This window comes from Anas acuta, chromosome 4 (assembly GCF_963932015.1).
Source record: "Anas acuta chromosome 4, bAnaAcu1.1, whole genome shotgun sequence".
In the NCBI taxonomy this organism is placed as follows: domain Eukaryota; kingdom Metazoa; phylum Chordata; class Aves; order Anseriformes; family Anatidae; genus Anas; species Anas acuta.
The window spans coordinates 75,702,109-75,721,584 of record NC_088982.1 but is presented as its reverse complement, the minus strand read 5'-3'; the positions used below and the strand labels follow the sequence as shown (position 1 = coordinate 75,721,584).

At 38.9% G+C, this 19,476-nt stretch overlaps 2 protein-coding genes across 8 annotated transcripts in view; one reads left to right on the top strand and one right to left on the bottom strand.

The window, feature by feature from the left end:
• Positions 1-4,135, top strand: part of LOC137856557 (protein transport protein Sec24D-like) — a 50,782-nt gene extending 46,647 nt beyond the window's left edge. For all 4 annotated transcript variants that reach the window (XM_068682135.1, XM_068682134.1, XM_068682137.1 and 1 more), the window contains 4 exons: positions 519-698; positions 1,216-1,407; positions 1,923-2,012; positions 2,430-4,135. In XM_068682135.1, the coding sequence (XP_068538236.1) occupies positions 519-698; positions 1,216-1,407; positions 1,923-2,012; positions 2,430-2,570 (603 nt within the window). In that variant the 3' untranslated portion in view covers positions 2,571-4,135. The remainder of the gene's footprint in view (positions 1-518; positions 699-1,215; positions 1,408-1,922; positions 2,013-2,429) is intronic.
• Positions 4,136-8,246: 4,111 nt separating this feature from the next.
• METTL14 (methyltransferase 14, N6-adenosine-methyltransferase non-catalytic subunit) overlaps positions 8,247-19,476 on the bottom strand; it is a 35,155-nt gene continuing 23,925 nt past the window's right edge. For 3 of the 4 annotated variants that reach the window (XM_068682150.1, XM_068682149.1, XM_068682151.1), the window contains 4 exons: positions 17,348-17,440; positions 15,854-15,970; positions 13,009-13,219; positions 8,955-9,837 (listed from right to left, as the gene is read on the bottom strand). In XM_068682150.1, the coding sequence (XP_068538251.1) occupies positions 9,524-9,837; positions 13,009-13,219; positions 15,854-15,970; positions 17,348-17,440 (735 nt within the window). In that variant the 3' untranslated portion in view covers positions 8,955-9,523. Of the gene's footprint in view, positions 9,838-13,008; positions 13,220-15,853; positions 15,971-17,347; positions 17,441-19,476 lie in introns of all 4 variants that reach the window. The other variant, XM_068682152.1, reaches the window with a different exon arrangement.

The window sequence follows — 19,476 nt, the reverse complement described above, 5'->3', positions numbered from 1 at the left end:
ATCCAAAGTTGGATGGACTAAACTCCAATCCTATAAACCTTTAAACCTGAATTTTTCTTACAACTCCCAAGATATCACCACATATTTTCCAGCTTTTGAGGCACTTCAAAAGATTGCTGGAAGAGGTGGCATTTTTCCTACTTTTCTGAGTAACGATTGGCTATTTTCTATATACATGCTGAAGTTGATAGCGAGGCTGCAGCACTCCCACCAATCTTGGAGGCATTCTGTTTAGAGGTTATTATTTTCCTTTGGTCTTCTCTAAGCTGTATTTTCCAATTAGGCTTTTACATACCATGTAATGTGCTTCTAAGAATCCCAAGTCTGGGCAATAAATCATTTAGTCTCAGTGAAGACCAAATGTTAGAAACAATACCTGTGAGATATCTAGACCTATATTTCCCCTCCTATTTTTTTAAAATCAAAGAAAAGAATTAAGCAGTTGTATGTTTGAAAGCCCAGCTGTTGTTCCCCAGCACATGAGATACACTAAACAACACATCTTCCCTGCCCCTCAGCTCATCCTTCCAGACGCGATGAAGGTGCTGCCAGTGTACATGAACTGCCTGCTCAAGAGCTGCGTGCTCGTTAGCAGACCAGAAATTCCAACTGATGAGAGAGCTTACCATCAGCAGCTGGTCATGGCCATGGGAGTGGCTGACACCCAGCTCTTCTTCTACCCCCAGCTTCTGCCAATTGTAAGTGTGCTGCCTGCACATCTGTTCATTTTCAGTGAGATGGCTTTCAGTGTGCTGTGATGTTTTAAATTGTACAGATGCAGATTTTCTTTGTGCTAGGCAAGTGTTATATGACCAAGCTGGACTGTATTTGTACAGTGATGGAGTTGCTAGCTGAATAAAAATAGCTGAACTAAATTGAGGAGGGAGGGCAGAAACTCTAGTTTAAAGTAAATGGGTAAGCAGCTTGACAGCAGCATCCTCTCACTGTACTTTTAACAAGATTTTTGCCCAGGCTTAAGGAAAGGTGCCTGCTTTATTAAAGCTCAGCACTGGTATGCAAGCATCTTTATACTGTGGGGAAGTCTTCCTTAGCATGCAATGTGTAAACTGACAAAAGTGTGACTCTATTCCTCTCATCTGGAAGGGAACCACTAAGGCGTGATAAACTTTTTATCTTTACTTTTTTTTAGTGTCTAGTTGAAGCATCAGTTACCTTAAAATCACCAGGTTTGCAACTCTGACTTTTGTCCCACAGCACAGCCTAGATCTGAAGAGTGATGCTGTCCCAGCTGCTGTCCGCTGCTCTGAGGAACGTCTCTCAGAAGGAGGTGCCTTCATTCTGGCCAATGGTCTGAGCATGTTCCTGTGGCTGGGGGTCAGCACACCCCCAGAGCTCATACAGGGGCTTTTCAATGTGCCATCCTTTGCACACATCAGCACAGAAGCTGTGAGTATATGAAGAGAAACCAGTCAAATTTTTCAGACTTTATGATTTATGCTACTCAGAGACCAGTGACAGGGATTTTCAGCATTCATCATTCAGCTAAAAGCAGAAACAGGTGACCAGCAGAAGGTATTAAGACACCAAAAGCAATACAAAAAACTGTAGTAAGCTTTTACCCTTTGAGTAATTACAAAAGAGAAGCTTTCAAAGTATCTTAAACTTTTACTATGACAGATACTAAAATCCTATTGATATGTATTGCTCAGACAGGAACAAAGCACTTGGTAATAGCTAAAGTGTCTCCTGATAATGAATTTTAACACTGTGGTTACTTCAAACTGAAAAATGCGTTATAGACAGATGAATTACTCTACAAGGTTTTGTGGAAGAGGTGGCACTTCCCAGTTTAGAACGAAATGCACAGTAAGTCACATCATAAATATTAGCAACTGGTCTTGTATGAATTTGTAAGAGATGCAACTGGAATATAACAACCTGCACTGCTTCACTTCTAACAGACATTACTGCCTGACCTGGACAATCCATACTCTAAGAAGGTTAAGTCAATAATGGAGCACATCCAGAGCCAAAAGCCCTACACCATGAAGGTAAGACTTGTCTGCCTCAACTGGTTCCTCACAGCTGCTGAACAGAACAGGACAAGCTTTGACGAAACTTCTCTGTACAAGGCTTTACATACCAGGAATGGCCCTGTACGCCAGGGAGTTCCAGCATGCTTTCTAGGGCCAAGTACCTCAAATGTACCTAGTTCTCCATCCAAGGCAATTTTCAGAGATAGGCAGTCTGAAGGTCACCATTTTCACTGTGCAAACCTTACTTTGCACTAGCTGTTGACTGCATGCAAGTCTTGCTTCTGTGTTCTTAAACACAGCTACTGAATTGTGGGGATTTATTAATGTGTTTTCCCCCCCCCCCCGGCCTTGGTAGGGCATAATAGATACAGAAAAGTGGTACTAGCATTTAGCGTGACTGTATCCTAAATATATTTATTTACCTCTTTTCAGCTGATGATAGTGAAACAGCGGGAACAGCCAGAGATCCTTTTCCGACAGTTCCTGGTAGAAGACAAGAGTATTTATGGAGGAGCTTCTTATGTGGATTTCTTATGCTGCGTTCACAGAGAGATCTGCCAGCTGCTCAATTAAGGAAACCTTGAGTACATAATTTGTCAGTTGCTTTTTGATTTTGCAAGAGGGACAGTAATTGGTGCCTGAAGGGTGGCCCACAACCTCACTGTACCCAGGCATTCTGCTGTGCTTTACTGAACCTTTTCTGTGCTCTTTTTGTACAGTTTCATTTCACACAACTCTCACTGAATATTTAGTTTACTTACTCAGCTGTAGAATAGGAAGTTCTGCACTCAGGTATTAATCTTTCAGAAGTCTCAACTTTTTCTCTAAGTTGAATTGCCAGATTTCAAACTGTCAATGCTTAAAAGCATATGATATGCATTTTCAAGTATCAAAATGCAATTTAGAAAACTAATTATTCCTTTTGCTAGTCATGAAGTGTTCTAAGAGCCAGGAAAGATGCTAAAAAATTTTACATAGAAGAGGAAGAAGTTATAAGACGCTGCTTTTTCTAGGGCATACAGGTGAATAAGTTTTATGGCAATCCTGTAGTTTGATTTGAGTACTTCAATGTCCTGCATGTAAATTTTCTAAACAATAACTTGTCCTTTCCAGGAAAAGGGGGATTATTAACTTCTACAGAAAGAGTTCTGGGTAACCTTCTACACCCATGGTTACTCACAACACAAAAATGCCTCGGTTTGTATAAAATTGGACTTGACAATGGACCACAGGACAAATGGTAATTGAACAATGCTTATTCTGAGTTGCGCAGTTAATGCCACACTGTTATAGTACAATTTCCCAGTCTTAAGGGCAGCAGTTATTTTAAAATGCTATTTATGCTCAATTTTGAAAATTGAGCTTTATGTTAACTGGAATACTCCTAATAGTAAACATCTGCTTCCCTCAAAATTACAGTGGCAGGTCAACCATAAGACAGTTGACATATTAACCAAAGGTTAGTTCTGGTGCTATAAAAAGTAAGCCTTGTGTTTAATACCAGTCCTATTACAGTGACCTCCTCTCAAGCAACTGATTTATTCATCAGTCAGTGCTTTGAAAAATAAACTTCTGCAAATATCAATATTTAAGGTAGAATTTAGAAAGCCAAAATCCTTGTGTAAGGATGAGCTGTTTACCTCAGACATTTCTTCAGGCTGGTTGTAGCTGTAGGACCAATGCCTCCGCAGGTGAAGTCTGAACTTCTGCAAGCTTGAAAAGCTGTTGTTAAAAATACCAGTGTTTCACAGACAAACAGAAAACTGCCTCAAAAGAAAGAATCAGACTTGGGTCTCAATTAAAAAAGAAGTGCCTTTGACCATGCTAGTGTCACTAAGTAGTATTAATGATTTTCATGTATAAGATAAGCAGGTCAATGCATATTTTTGGTTTGACAGCTTATCAGAACAGTTGTGTCCTTGTGCATTGAGTAAGAACTCTTACAACAAAGGGATGTATTACAAAAGGATACTCAGACTGAATTCAACTGTCAAACCGAGTACTTTGTGGCCGAAGATGTTACCTTGTAAAAAGTATTTGTTGCCTTTCCCCCATCAGTGTACTTTGTAAAAATGACACCAGCAACTCTAAGTGTAAAGACATAAGCAATTATTAAATGTAATTACTATGTACATTTATTCTGTCATAGACTAAGGCCTTTTTTTTTTTTTTAATGCTCTTAGCCTTCGTCAAAAGCTACACAGTACCTCTTAAACAGCAGCATCTAGAACTAGTACCCTGGGACACTGTACAGGGATTCTTTTAAAGAACTAGCAATGGAAACTGGCCTCAGGGTTCACACAACTCCCACACAGCAAAACAACATAAAAAGATCATAAAGAAACGTCAGAGGCCAGGAAAAATGGCAAAGTTAAATTAGCAACAAGAATTAATTCCTATACAGCACAAATATTTTTGATACGTGTCCAAAAGCAAAGAGGCTTTGGCTACTGGAGGTCACCTTCTCCTACTTAAATTTTAAGGACAGGCAAGCTTATTTGGGATTGCAGACTTTCCGTATTTGGATCCTATTAGCATCAAGCCCTATTTATGATACAGACATTCACTGGAAGGGGCAAAATGTGCCAAAATAGCCTGGTGAAAAACAAATGAAAAACAGGACAAGTAAACTGTTCTAGAAAAACAAACAAACAAAAAAAACCAACACACCCTGTCACAGGGCTAGAAGGTAAAGGCTTAGTCTGCCTCAACATGCCTTTAAGGAAAGGGACATCTGGTTGTGGTAGCACAGAAGTCAGACAACAACAGCACTTCTCTACTTGCTTGCAGCAGCTGGGTCACAATGGAAAGAGAGCGCTGCAGAAAGGCGGTGTGACCATACCCATTGGCACCGCTGGTGTCCTGTTTGAGCCACCTCTAACTACAGACATTCCCAAACCACACTGTGTTGTGCAGCCTCAGCATCACTGCAGCAAAAGGGGAGGCAATCAGCCACGCTGAACACTGAAGTCATGCACCTATATCTGACAAACCTTTCTTTGCATCTGTTCTGCTAGGCAGGACTACCAACCAACTGCACTGAGACACCCTTCTTCTGGACGAGCACCAGGACTTTGAGCTCCACCTTGCACTGCTCTTACTGATTATCAGTTCCTATTTTTATAGACTTCATTGTTGGCTAAGCCAATTGTTTTACAGCTATAATAATGAGATGTGATACATAATTTGACAAATTACTAAAAAGTATTTAATAGACTCTTTTCATTTAATAAGCTCAAATAGACACTAAAAACTAGTGGCCTGGCAAGTCAGTATTACGTATTAAAGCCAATTTTTACACTGTCCTTCACACACACAAAAAAAAACCTCTGACATCTTCCATGAATTTGGAAGAAGCAACAACTGAGCCATTTGTTTTGCTAACTGATGGACTCACAACAGCATCTATGTAATTATACTACCCCCTGCTTTTTTGGTTTCAGGCACGAGGAAAGAAAAGCAGCTGTCAAAATTATACTTGAAAGAACAAAAATAACAGCAGTTACTACTTATTCAGATACTTCCATCCTCATTTCTTGTATCTTTTTTTTTCCTTAGATCAGTGTAACAGAGCATAAACAATGAAGGAGGGGAGGAATTTTTTTGTTTCCAATTGTCCTCTCACAGCGGTGGGTGTTTAACAAGCTGTGTTCAGGTTTATGTCCTTGCACAATAGGAAAACATCTACAGCCTTCAAACATCTACGGCCTACTAAAGATTTGAGTAGAAACCAAAAGAAGAGATCCATCACAAGCAGTGTGACATTTTACTCCTTCTGTTTGACACACAAATCTAGTAAGAATGTAATGAGACTGCAGAACCATTACGTACACCCACGTACCTTTTCTGTACCACCCCTGCTACTTATCCTTTGACTTTCTGCCATTAAACTCCCATTTTCAGATCAAAATTATTTGCAGCCTAAACTCCACTAAACAAAGTGTTCAGTGACTGAACATAAACACTGAGCCCATGTTCATGATACTGCATTGGAGAAAAACCTCAGAAATCCCCAAGAGCACTGCGTCTCTCACATTTCAACCAACATACCACAACTGGCTATATCCAAGGCAGAAACAATTCTTAGGCTGATGGCTGGATTTACACACAATGCTTTACAGTTGACTGATGTTTCGAAATCCCTTTGACAAAAAATGCTAAAACAGCCCGAGTATCTTGTCAGTGCAATTGTCAAAGCCTGCACCTAATTCACAGAGGGTGTATAAGATATTCAAAGTACTACAAGCCTCTTCTAGAATGGAGAGGCATGACAAGATCCAGACAGGCATCCCAAATCAGACTGGTGGCATTATCACAGAATCACAGAATTTCTAGGTTGGAAGAGACCTCAAGATCATCGAGTCCAACCTCTGACCTAACACTAACAGTCCCCACTAAACCATATCCCTAAGCTCTACATCTAAACGTCTTTTGAAGACTTCCAGGGATGGTGACTCCACCGACTTCCTGGAGAGCGCACCGTGCCTGGTGGAGACCATTGTCACCTAGCTGACGGCTGTCGTTAACGTTAAGAGTTGTTCGTGTGGGCGGGGGGGAGCGCTCCGCCCTTCCTGCTCGCCCTGCCTGCGCGAACTGCCACGCCACTCCCTTCTGACGCACCCCTCCCTGTTTGCCCATCCTGGTCGCTGCGCTCCCTAGGGGCTGCTTTTGAACGGCCGGGGAGGGGGCGCTGCTGGCTCCGCCTTCGCCTCGTCAGCCTCCCTCACGAGGGCTGCCGGCTCCTGGCGGCTCCCTGAAGTCGGCTCGATGCCGGAAAATTAGCCCTGCCTGGCCCGATCCCCCGCTCCGCTGCAGAACGCGTCTGCCCCGGAGCCGATCGCCTCGGCAAATGGCATTTATTGAAACTGGAAACGAAACTTGTTGGACTTTTTAATCTTCAAGAAAAACATGCTCAAATTAAGTTGCTTACAGTAAGTGAAATATTCATCACTTCAATTATGAGCGTTATCCTACTTCTGTTAAAGTGTTAAAACTGAGAAGTTAAATGACAACTGGTAATAAAATTCAAAGCTTTTCATCTCTAGTCATCACTTTATATGTAGCTCAAATCATCAGTGATTAAACAGTAAAAACATCTTTTTTTTTTTTAGAGTGGAGTAAAAAACAGTGCTGTATTTTCTAAGTATCATTCCACAACCACAAGTATGTTACATCCATGCATTACTGTCTTACCTTTAGAGGCACGCCACCACTGTTGAAACAGCACCTTCAGAATATGACCAGAAGGCGTCTTTCCTTCACAGGTGACAAGCAGGAAGCTTTATTTCCTTGCCAGTTAACCTCTATTAGAAAAGTAAGGCAAGTTGCTTGTTACCAATGTAAACATTACAATTCCTTGGTGTAGCTGGCCCATCCAAATGGGATCTAACACCCTCTGGAACAGCAGACTTTTCTTTTTTTCCCCTCTTACACTACTTCAGCTATTTCAGCTTTGAAGGAAAACCACAGAAACTCAACTTCACATATTCAAGAGGGATTTCCTAGAATTGTTTACAAGACCATGTGTAATTAATTTCTTGCCACAAGTCTCAAGCAACATCCCTGCTTCTGCAAATCCAATACAGACACAGGGCTCTTTTGGTTCTTTTTTAGGTCTCATCTTCTGTGCAGCCCACTTTTCTATGTTAAGTGCAGTCTAAGAACCAAACTACCAGCTAAGGACATAGAATTAAAAGAAGGAAATGAAAATTAATATTTTCTGCTAACCAAGGAAAAAAAAAATAATATGCCACAGGCTACCTTCTTAAGATTAAGTGTCCCCAGTATTTACTTTTTGAGTAAGAACATGATTAGGGCAAAAATCAAGAAGAAAATGTTTTTTTATTGTGGCATAACACAACTACTAAGTGCTGTTCTCAGTAGTGTTCGGCAGACCTTGCTGACAGCCAAGTGAACACAGTGCTTAACCAGCCCCCTTCCTCCCTCCCCCTTCCAGTCCTTCTTCAGCTTTCTGGATCTAACAGGAAGAAACAAAATGTAAGCTACAGGTGAGTTTCATTCACCCTTTAACAGCCCCTTAATACATACAACACCAAGGCAGTGACATTGACCAGATCCTCCCTTCTAAGATTTCATGCCCTGAAAGAACACTTCAGTAACTGCCCCCCCCCCCTTTTCTTTTTTGAACAGCAGACAACCACAATGGTAGGAAACCACAATAAAACTTACTTATTCAAAAACCTTAAGAAGAAAGTAAACCCACAAAATATTTACAAAATTATTTCAACACTGGCTTTGATAAACAAGTTTAATAATTTGCTGCTTTACAGGACAGTTACTTAAAAGCTTGGCTTCAACAGATAAACACTGGGACTTAAGAACCAATTTTCCAAAATCCATACCTAAGATTTTGAGATGCCAACAGTCAGGTTCATTCACTCTACCAAGTACTGTCCAGGAAGCTCAGAGTTGCAACTCTGCTGAAAACAAGTAGTGTACATATGGCAGTGAAGCACTTTCTTGTCATGCTGCTCTCCAGTGCTAATCACCAACAGTCCATTCCCAATGCAGGTGGGGTCCACAACCAAAGCAAAGTGCTCAGTCTGATGACTGCACCTTCTTTGTTCAGCTGCTTATGCTCAGGAAGCACTCACTCACCTCACATCACCTCAACTTCCAGTATGGCCTCTAACAAGGTCTTTCTACTACAAACATTGCAATTGGTCTGCAGTGGGACTGGTTTTCCCTACCAAAGAACAAGGCCATTACTGCCAGAGGCTGAGTGAAAATCCCTACTCAAGAAACGATCCAGACCTGTACAAGTTCTGGACTGGATATAAACGCACAACTTCTTGCTTTCACAAAGTACAACATGTGACTGCACAGAATCACCACTCTCCCCACAACTGACATCAAAAGCGAGTGCATGTACTTCACAAAGGAAAAATTAAAACTTGTTCCCTATTCCCAGGAATAATTTGGGAAAAATAGACCAAATAAGAAAAAATAGAATTCTATTTATTCAGTTTGCTCCTTGGTTTAAAAGAAGTTAAAACAGTATAGACACAGTACTTTTTCTTCCGTGAATAAGAGAATAAGTCTGCTATTGCCATGCAATTCAGAACTGCATTTTATGCCCATTCCATCCTATTAATGCACATCAGCCCCAACCTGGACCTACAAGGAAGGAAAAGGAATCCATGTTTTTGAGAAAGTGACAGTCAAAAAAAACAAACACAGCTTGCAAGTTTCATAAGGGAACAGCAAGTATCTTCGCTTCAGTCCTGTGCATGGCTTGAAGAGATGGTGCTCCCTGCTTTGACAACAGAAGCCATTGGGAGGCTGAGCTTAGTGCCGTCAGGTGCAGGATCCTGCCTGCAAAGTGAGGTGATGTGCCAGGCCAGTCACTAAAAGGCAGAGTATTCGGAATTGCTTGCACCAAAAACAATTTAAAAAGTCATCTAGCTTGAGTCCTCAAAATAATTCACTTTAGCAAAAACAAGACTAAGAAAAAGGTTTGGAGATGAGGCAAGGGACTGCGGGAAGAAGTGATTTCCTAGCAGGCGTCAGCGTGTGGGGAAGCCTCCCCTGTGGGTACCTCCACGACCCCCTCTGAAGCCTCCCCTCTCACCCCGAAAGTTAGTTCTGTTCCTCTCTCTGCCCCTCTCTCCTCGGCCTGCTGAGGTGCCGCCTCTCCCTCCTCCCCTTGGAGCGCCACCACCCCGGTCGGACTTGGACTTGGGTGGTGGTGACTTGGGCCGAAGTCTCTCAATCTCTTCAGTGCAGCCGGTCAGGTGGGAATTTGGAGTAGTGAAGTATGAAGAATATGTTTCTGCGTTGAAATTGCTGTTTGTGAGGGTGGGTCCGACAGTCAGCCAGCCTAAGGAATAAAAGAAAAATCAACCAAAGCACTAACTTCGTGCTTCAAGGCCACCACAAGTGATGGGGACAGACTGTTATCTACATGTCATCTGTACTGGACAGGTTGAAGAGGTCACCTCTTGAAAAACCACAGTTGTTGAAAAGTTAATATTTTACTTTGACATTTATACAGGCTTTTTGGATTGGGTTTGTTGCTTTTTTTTTTTTCCCCCCTCTGGTTACATATTGATATGAGAACATTCAGGCTGTGGTTTTACAATACCACTTTCCTGGTTCTTTTCACTTGTTCTTACATTACATTTTCCAGCCCCTCTGGGACTGCACTGTAAACCAGACCAGTAAATTCATCTAGTTTAAAGATAATCTCCTCTTCTTCTTCTTCCCCCCTTTGTAAAAGGTGTTTAACTTTGTCTCCAAGAACCAACTGTGACATTGCAGCCAGGAGCACAGCATTCAGTAAGCACACATTTGAAAACACAGCAAAATATTAATGCTGCTGAATCCCATGAGATGAAAACAGAGTTTAAAGAGTTAAGCCAACCTGTTTATGTACAAACATAACGTTCAGTGAGCACTTCAGCTTCACCAAGTGAACCAAGGAGGAAGGAACATACTTGATTTAAATGCCTATCTCCTCAGAATATAAACTGAAATTGGGTTTGGACCTAAAATAAGGCTTGACTACTTGAAAATGTCACAGGAAATTTAATTTTCATTTGCATCATTTTAATGAAGAAAAATGTGGCTCAGCAATCTCACAACATGCTAAGATGGAAAACAAGAATAAAAGAAAAAAGATCTATTTGCTTAGGTTTTCATACTTCATAGATCACTATGGAGATTCACAAATTCAAAATTGAATAGTCCTATACTCAAAGTGTTAATCAATAAAAAAAACACCATGCTCTGCCAACTTCCCAAAGAATAAAGGGATTTAAAGTACACAATCTAATAGCAGGATAACCACTAAATTTAAAAATACAAATGTTGAACCAGACAGACAGGACATTGTGACACTAACTTATGAGAATTCACCTACAACAGCATTGAAGTAATGTCTAAACAATGCATTTCTACCAAACAAAAACAAAACAAAAAAAGACACAAACCACATTGAGACATCACCATGAAAATTCAAAGCAAAGGCAAGCCAAAGAATAGGAAAAGCCAATAACCACTACTCTCACTGATCTACAGACGTGTGAGCAAAACCAAAACAGTACTGTGATATGTACTTAAGTAATATTGCCTACGGTTCCTCTACTGATACAACACTTTTTCCAATCACAGTAAAAGAAAAAGCAGTATTTTTTCTATCATAGGTATTAACATTCACGTTCTGTAAAACAGACCATGGCTGGACTCGTATCCATTTCCCTTCTGCTATCCAAACCATTCATCTCTACTTGGTAGAAAACACTGTTATACAGAACTGCTAGAAGAACCTAAATCAAGTGAAACCACAGCATTTTTACCTCTCCATCCTCCAATCTCCTTTATTTTTGAAATGGGCATGCTGTTACTATTCATTGTTCAGAGACCAACGCTCACAGCACCTGTCAGCGTGTAAAGCACGACTACACTACCATGACATCAGGTACAAAGTCACCTCAAGCACCCACAGAACCACAGAATATCCAGAGCTGGAAGGGACCCTCAGGGATCATCAAGTCCAACTCCTGGCTTCACACAGTACCACCCAAAAATCAATCCCTGTGTCTGAACTCCAGCAGCCTTGGTGCTGTGTGCACTGTCCCGGGGACCCTATTCCAGTACCACTGATAACTGAAAGAACCAGATCCATTGTGTTTACTTCACGTTGGACTAGTGGCACTGACAACTGATATAAAAGCCAAAACCTGTGTCCAGATATATCTTATTATTGTAGCCTGTACTCTCCTGCAGCAAATTACTTCATCATGCATGACAAATTGGAAAGCCTGACCATCTAAACAAATAAAATGCAGTACACTTCAATCCAATCCATGTATTTCCACGTTATCTGTCATACTAAATGAAGGACCCAGTGTAAGACACTAGCTCTTGAGATACCGACAACAGGTCTAGCACCAAGCTCAGAGGGATTTAAAAATCAGTTTAGAAAAAGAAATCACACTCCTGAGGTGTAAATACATGCCATGTGGGGAAAAAAATCTCAGCTGAATTTTGTTATACTCACTGATGAATTAAACACATGAACAGGTGAAAAAACATTGGTTAAAAAATAAGCTATTTCTGAAAAAAATATAGTTGTCACAGTTTCCAAACAACACAGATTCATGACTGACAGATCTTCACATAAATTAACACACACCTCCTTGAAATCTATTCTCTGACCTATGACATACCTCTGGAAACCTCTGTAGGACACTGGTATGATTTTTACAAGCAGAGAGTTCTGTTGCTGTCTTGCACATGATAAAGACATCTCAATTTTTACAGCTGCTGTGATATTTACTTCACTATTAAGTCCAAAAAATTGAAGTTTAGTAGGAATGACATATACAGAATCTGACTTTGAAAGACAAAAAACCCACATTTCGGTATTCCAGTGGAATACTGCACAATTTCAGCATTTACCTTCAATTAGGATATGGAGAGCACAAAAGCATGAAGATCGTTTTTATTGTTTAAGTAAGTATTTAGTTCTAAAAACGAGTATTTATAAAACAAAACAGAAAATAGTGGTACCCGAATCTGTGACTCGGACTTGTTCCTAAACATAATACTAAGAGCAGAAATTATAACCATAATATCACTTGGTACAGTTCCATACAATGCTACTGCCACTAGTGGAAAAGTCCCATTGATACTGTCACAGTGACACCTCAGTCCTTCTCTGTTGAAGAACATCAGGCTGGTTAGTTGTCTGGGAACAGAAGGGTAGGGAAACCTGGGAATTTCTCCATCTAGCAGGCTTCTCACTTCCTAATGATTGTACCTACAGAAAAGTCACCAGGATGGACAAACACTTTAGCTCATGCCACAACTTGTTCAAAAGGTTTACTGAAATCTATACTGCACTGTCTGAAGTTGCAGCTAGTGCAGAAGGAATAAATATTACTGTCTCAGCTTCCACCAGAACCTATCAAGTGGTCTTAGATAACAGAAGAGGGCTACTGAAGTAAACTAAAATTTAACTAGTTGACAAAATAAACATCACAGGTACCTGGTCGAATTGTACTGTCCCTTCCGAAAAGATGAAGACGTCGTCGTCCGAGGCAGAAATGCTCAATAATGTGGAAAATCTCTACAGGCTTTTCTATGTTGCCAATTTCAGGCTCTTCTGTGATGATCAGGTCAATGTCTACATTAGCATGGATGAAGTCACCGTCTGTGCTGCGACGCACGGTTCCTTTAATGCCCATGAGGCAGTGCTCCTACACACACACAACACAGAAGAGCACCCGTCACATGCTGCCAAAGCACAGACACCCATGGGTTAAGGGAAGTAAATTCTAGGCAGAGTACATCTCACTGCCATACAGAAAGTGTCCAAAGCATGAACTAGAAAAACAGAATGAGCAGAAGCTACCAAAAAGGCTGTTTGAAAATAAAGCTGAGAGAGCACCAGTTACCTGGCTTGGTGAAATACATTCTATGAAGTGCTAGAACTCAGAGGATGAGGTAGGATATTTGAATTTCTTCAATTACAGCAAAGTTAGAACTGCTTTAAGCTGGAAAAGCTGAGAAATCACCAAAAGAAAAGAAAGCGCAAGGTAAAGGTAAGAGCAAGAGAACAGTTTATTGTATCAGCATTCTGATCCTACCTTTTTTTCATACAAACAATTCCCAAAGTTCTCAGTCACAAAGCTGTGAAAGCCAGATCTATTTTTTTTAATATCATATCTGTTATGAAAATAGCTTTTATCCTCAGATTCCTTTCCAAAAGATATCGCTGCATCAAAAAGTAAAACCACTATGAAGCTATCAGTACAATCTCAGTCAATTCTGTGAGCATTAAAAATGTACTTTAAGTGTAACAAGCATTGCTTTCCTTTCCTCTAGAACATTATAGATCTCTGGAACTCACTAGTACGTAGGATCTATGAATAGGAAATCACCCTAACAGGATGAAATGCAGGCTCTACATATTAATTTCAGAGTTCTGTTTCTGGGAATACTAAACCTCAAATGAGCTATTTTCCCTGATACCATAAAACCCTGATTTACTAACCGTCACCAGATAGCTCTAAAGAAGATGTAGAAGATGTATGTAATCATTTCCAGACTTTTGGCAAGGGTTTTAAGAGTTAGTGAATAAATACGAAAGGCAGAATAGGTGACCTATCAAATGTATGCAGTTGATCAACTGCATGGAAGCTACATGGTTTTTGGACATAATATTTATCTAAATAAAAAGCTAGAACACTGCTAAATAAATTACCCATCAATCAAAGCTTCATGATTCTAGTCTTTAGAAGAACTATCCAAAACACCTTATTTTCATAATAAATGGAACGTCACTCATTAGCACTGCAGATTCTACAACAGGTAGCACAGCACAAAGCCTACATCTGGAGAGACGCCCGAACTAAACACAGATGGACAGTATTTGCTACTGTAATCACTGGTAAATATATTTTGCACAACAGAGCTATTTAGTCAAAATAATCTAGCTGAATTTTCCATGTTTAGTACATAAGTAGTGACCTCAACCCAACCCTTGTTCAATAAACAGAGAAATTCCCTAATACAAGAAACTATTCTCCTCCATTAAGACATGGAAGTGCCCCCCAAATCCTCCTGTTTTAGCCTCTCCCTCATGAGCAAGCTGCACATAGTTGCAATATTGTATACAATAAACATACAGTATATATACTTACAAATATTTATAGCTAATACAACACACTTTCAAACAAACTTCAGATTAATGTAAATGCAAGTCAAAGAAAGATTTTAAAGGGAAGTTTATACTTCTTAAAGCTTGCAAATCTGAGACAGGGCAGAGGATGCTTGACACTAATGAATGATTAATGAATGTAGAAGGAGTCCAGAGGTTAAAGACACTAAACTATCAGCCAACTTTCTGCATTCAGTAAAACTGCCACAGTTATATTACAGCATACACAAAATAATTCATTAATCCTATTAACTTTTTTCTAAGGTCTTGAATAATATACATTTGAGTCTTTTAAATCAGAATATTTTTTTTTGTCCTCTGCATCTCTTGCAATACACATCATCTACAACACATGCCTATGAAACTCCTTAATTTAAACCAAGCTGACTGATTCTGTCACTTGTGCATGATAGTCATCTTCAGGAAGATGCTGACTAAACTATGGTCCCTGACAGTCTTCCATCTGGTTCAAGTTCAGGGCACATACCTGAATATATGTGTTTAGAACCATTAGCCAATCTTCCAGAGTGATTTTTCATCATAAATTGACTACATCAATTTATAATCTACATTTTTAAAGATTCAGACATCAAATTCAGCCAAGATCTTCTGCCAAGTTTAATTCCAGCCAAAAGATGTTCTTCTCCCCTCTTGTATGGAAAGAAGCTTGTGTGTTATACAAGAGGTTTTACTAATAGTGCTCATTTACTATTCACCCATGACTGAAATGACCCAGAAGACAAAAACACTACAATGTACAGTAGAATTTTCTATACATTTTTCCATTCTCACTCTCAGGATTTCATTCCTGTTCCCTCAATCTACAAACCGTCTTCAGCCATCTGCATTTCAATGAGAATCAAAATTATCACATTTAGAATATTCTAACAGAAATCTACAATGCATTATTAAACGTAGATGAAACTTCTATACTTAACTTCTATACTTCATGCTGAGTGAAGTCAAGAAGGGGAAAGAAGTTCATCATGCATTCTGTGAATATGTTGTATGTGAATATTTTCACATAATGCACTTTGTGGAAAAGAACTCTTGCCAAGAAGCCTTGGTATCCACTTCCCTGAAAACGGGTCACCAACTGCTGTGGAGCACCAGGTGTTCGATGAGCATGAAGGGACAGGATGGGAACAGAGTAATGGAGCCAAACCTTTACCTTGGTTCTTTGGAAAACAGCCTTAGGGTCTAGTGTCTTCGTCTTTCCAGGATTGTTCTTATTTGTTTTAATCCAACAGATGTCCTCACATCTTCTGTAACCCCATTTGCGTAGACACTACATGTTACGGACACAAAACAGTTCATAGTACACCAAAAACTAAAGTAACCTAAACTGAAATCTAATACGGATACTTGACTTTTCTTAAAAGGTATCTGGAAGAGAAATATGTCACAGATGAATGAACGACTTCACTGGCATGACTGTACTATGCTTTGTCAAGCTGTCAAAACAAAACAAAAAATTTATACACACACAGATTTGTCTGCATACCACCTTTTTCTTTTTTTTTTTTTTTTTTTTAATATCTAACTACTGCACAGACTCCCTACTGAACTGGGCACACATATTTTATTTTTTTTTGTTAACCTCGTGACGCTTAAAAATTTAATCAGAACTAGTCAAAACAACATCTGCCTTGGCCCTGTCTCCACTATACCTGCAATCAGGTAGTGTTTTACATCCAAATAAAATTCTATAAAGATTCTTTACTATTACTTTGTGTCCTTTTTTTCTATATTTAAAAACAAACAAAGAAATCATAAGCCTATTTATAATTAGCATTATAATAATTTATAATAATAATGATTTATAATTACATTTATAATTTATAATCTTATACCTATTTATAACCAGCATTAGAGATCTAAGCTCCTTCAGATACGGCTGTGGTCAAGAACTGCCCAGCTACTATAAGCAAGTCCATGACCAAAATCATACATATGTATAAAAGCTACTTTAACCAACCTCAGAATGAAAAATAGGTGATAAAGCCAACAGATTACTAACCACACTGTCTTTTAACAATCATTGTATTGTTTTTTAATAAAACTGCTCAAACTAAGAAAAGAATGTTTCAACATAAGAGCATACTAGAAATTCTTAGTCCACCAGCCCCAACAAGAAGCAGTGCTACCCTGGCATACACAAAGATTACTCTTTAGAGTAATCTAAGATCTTCCAGGGTAATAAAACCTCACAGCTTACTACAGCAGAGAAGATCTGCTTAACAGTGCCACACACACAATTCTGTCCCACTTGATGAAACAGCAGCACATTTCTACTAGAAAGAACATTTCTATAAGAAAATTTAAGACTTGTTAAAAACCATTGATTTAAATGCATTAAACATGGCAACCTGTTCCTGTGGCAACATGCATGCACCAAAAACCAAGACAGCAGTACAGCTTTCTAGTCATGAAAGAATTGTGCTTCTGCACAGTCACAGCAACTCATCTGGAAAATTTTAGTATCAAAACAGTTAATGCCAGATCCACTTAAATGTATTTAATCCACTTAAAATTACATATCCTCTACCAGAGTAAGAAAATATCTCTGAGCCTTTGCAGCTGAGAATTCTATACAGAGAAAGTCAAAGATAAAAATAAACTTTTAAGCATGTCCCTGATAAATTGAATTAAAACATTGTCTTACCACTCGGCCAAGATCCAGACCCTCTCCTGATCCACACCATAGAAACACAAATGACCTTGGGGCAGCAATTTCTTCAATTTCCAATTTCATGATCTAATAATAAAATGTTTTTGAATTAAATATTTACTTTTTTTGGGTATATAATCCCTAATTATATCAGGATAAATAGCTAACAAGTGTTGAAGCATTATCACAGAAACCATCAGAAAGCACTTTTAATTAAAGATGTTAGTTCAGATAGCATTATCTTTATGGCCATCTTCTTAAAATAGTTTTCCAGAAAGCATGGTGTTCAAGTTAACTTATCAGTACGCATATATTTTCAGTGTAGTTGATGATCAGCTTGATCGTTATTTTTAGCATAAATTTTATCTGCACATAAAATTCCATTCTTAAAAGACTAGTACAATCCATGTGACTTTATTCCTAAGCCACTGCTTAATTGCATCATTCTTTGGTAGTAAAAAGATTTAGTAACAGAACAGGGGTACTCTGATTCTTTTGAGCCCTGAAGTCACTTGTATGAAGCTTATGAAAACATGTTTAAAATAAAAAATAATAAAAAAAAATACACACAGCCTTATTCCTATTATCATATAGAAAAGACATTCTCTCCATTTTCACTTTCAGAAAAAGAAAAAGTAAGAATTTATCAGGACAGTGGATCACCAATAACAAATGAGAAACATGCAGGATGAAATAACTTCAGATGCAAAGCAGCTGTTTCTCAGTACAAATTGAAGAGATTCATCTGTAACTTGCCAACACATCAGATCAAGCTTCATAGCTTCATTAAGCATCACTGTTAAGAAAAATAATGCAGTAGAAGGCAGTCTAAGACGATACAACTCATGACTAAGAGGATGACTCCTTACTCAAAAAAAAAAAAAAGAAAGAAAACTTCTAGATTTTCTGTAAGGACAAAATATTTTTTCCGTCAGACAACACTGCCAGGCATCATTTTTTTCCTGACATAACGGGATGGCTAACACAGAAGCTACCTGTTCCTTAACACGTCCTTAACATTCCTTAACACCTAACCTATTATTACAGGTATGAATACCTTTGTTTTCAAATTCATTCCTTTAAGGCGGACTGTGTTTTATTTTGTTCACTTGATTGATTAGTTTGACCGATTCACTTGTGAAGTTACATACTCACAGGTTTTGGCTTTAGGAGACAAACTCAATCTAATCTACAAGGAAGCTGTCCCCCACATAACCCTCCCTCCAAACTACATAGAAGACAGATGAGAAAAATCTCCACTACAGCTGCTTTAATCCAATGATTCACTTGTATTGTGACAAATCAACTGCTAACACAGACACAGTCTGCATACGTTTCAAACAGGGTCTCTGAATAATATGTATTTATTAACTGTATATTCCAACCAACGTGCCTGAATCTAAGGATTCCTAACATGGTTACTCGAACAGTTTTTAATCAGCTATTCTGCTCTACTACTAGAAATGCTCTGTTTTCTTATGGTTTCTTTGTATATAAATGGGTAAAATGTATATACATGTATATAGACTAGGACCACTTTACTGGTATTCAACGTTAGCATTACAAGATTTTTTGTTCTATGCCCAAGTGAAGGAATACTTAAGCTTGTCAGCATGCTTTGTGTCATCAAATTGCTGTGCTTAATGAGATTCAGTACTTCAAGGCCTCTAGGCCTCACCCTACATTTCTAGAGCTGACTTTATAGAAAAGGTACATATATAAAACAGTTATGTATCACTAAGTCTTGACTGTTTTCTTCTTTACATCCACATGCGTTACTACTAGAACAATTTTTAAATTTTTTCTGCAACTCAATTCTCTGAAGTTCAATAAAACAAAAATACCTACACTGATCTTGAGAAAGATCACATCTTACACGCTGAGATTTCTCCTTATTCAAAAAGCCTTTGAGGTGACTAAGTAGTAAAGGAATATGCAAATACAAGACAAAAATCATAATCGATTGATCTATTTTGTCAGGCTTCTCAAGATTACAATTGGATTGTTAAAATTTCATACCTAACCAATACTTCAGAGAAAGAAGGTATGTCAGTGACATATACTCATCTACTCTTTTGATGAAAGATTAATGTGTTAAAAAGCATACTTTAGAAACCTCTTCA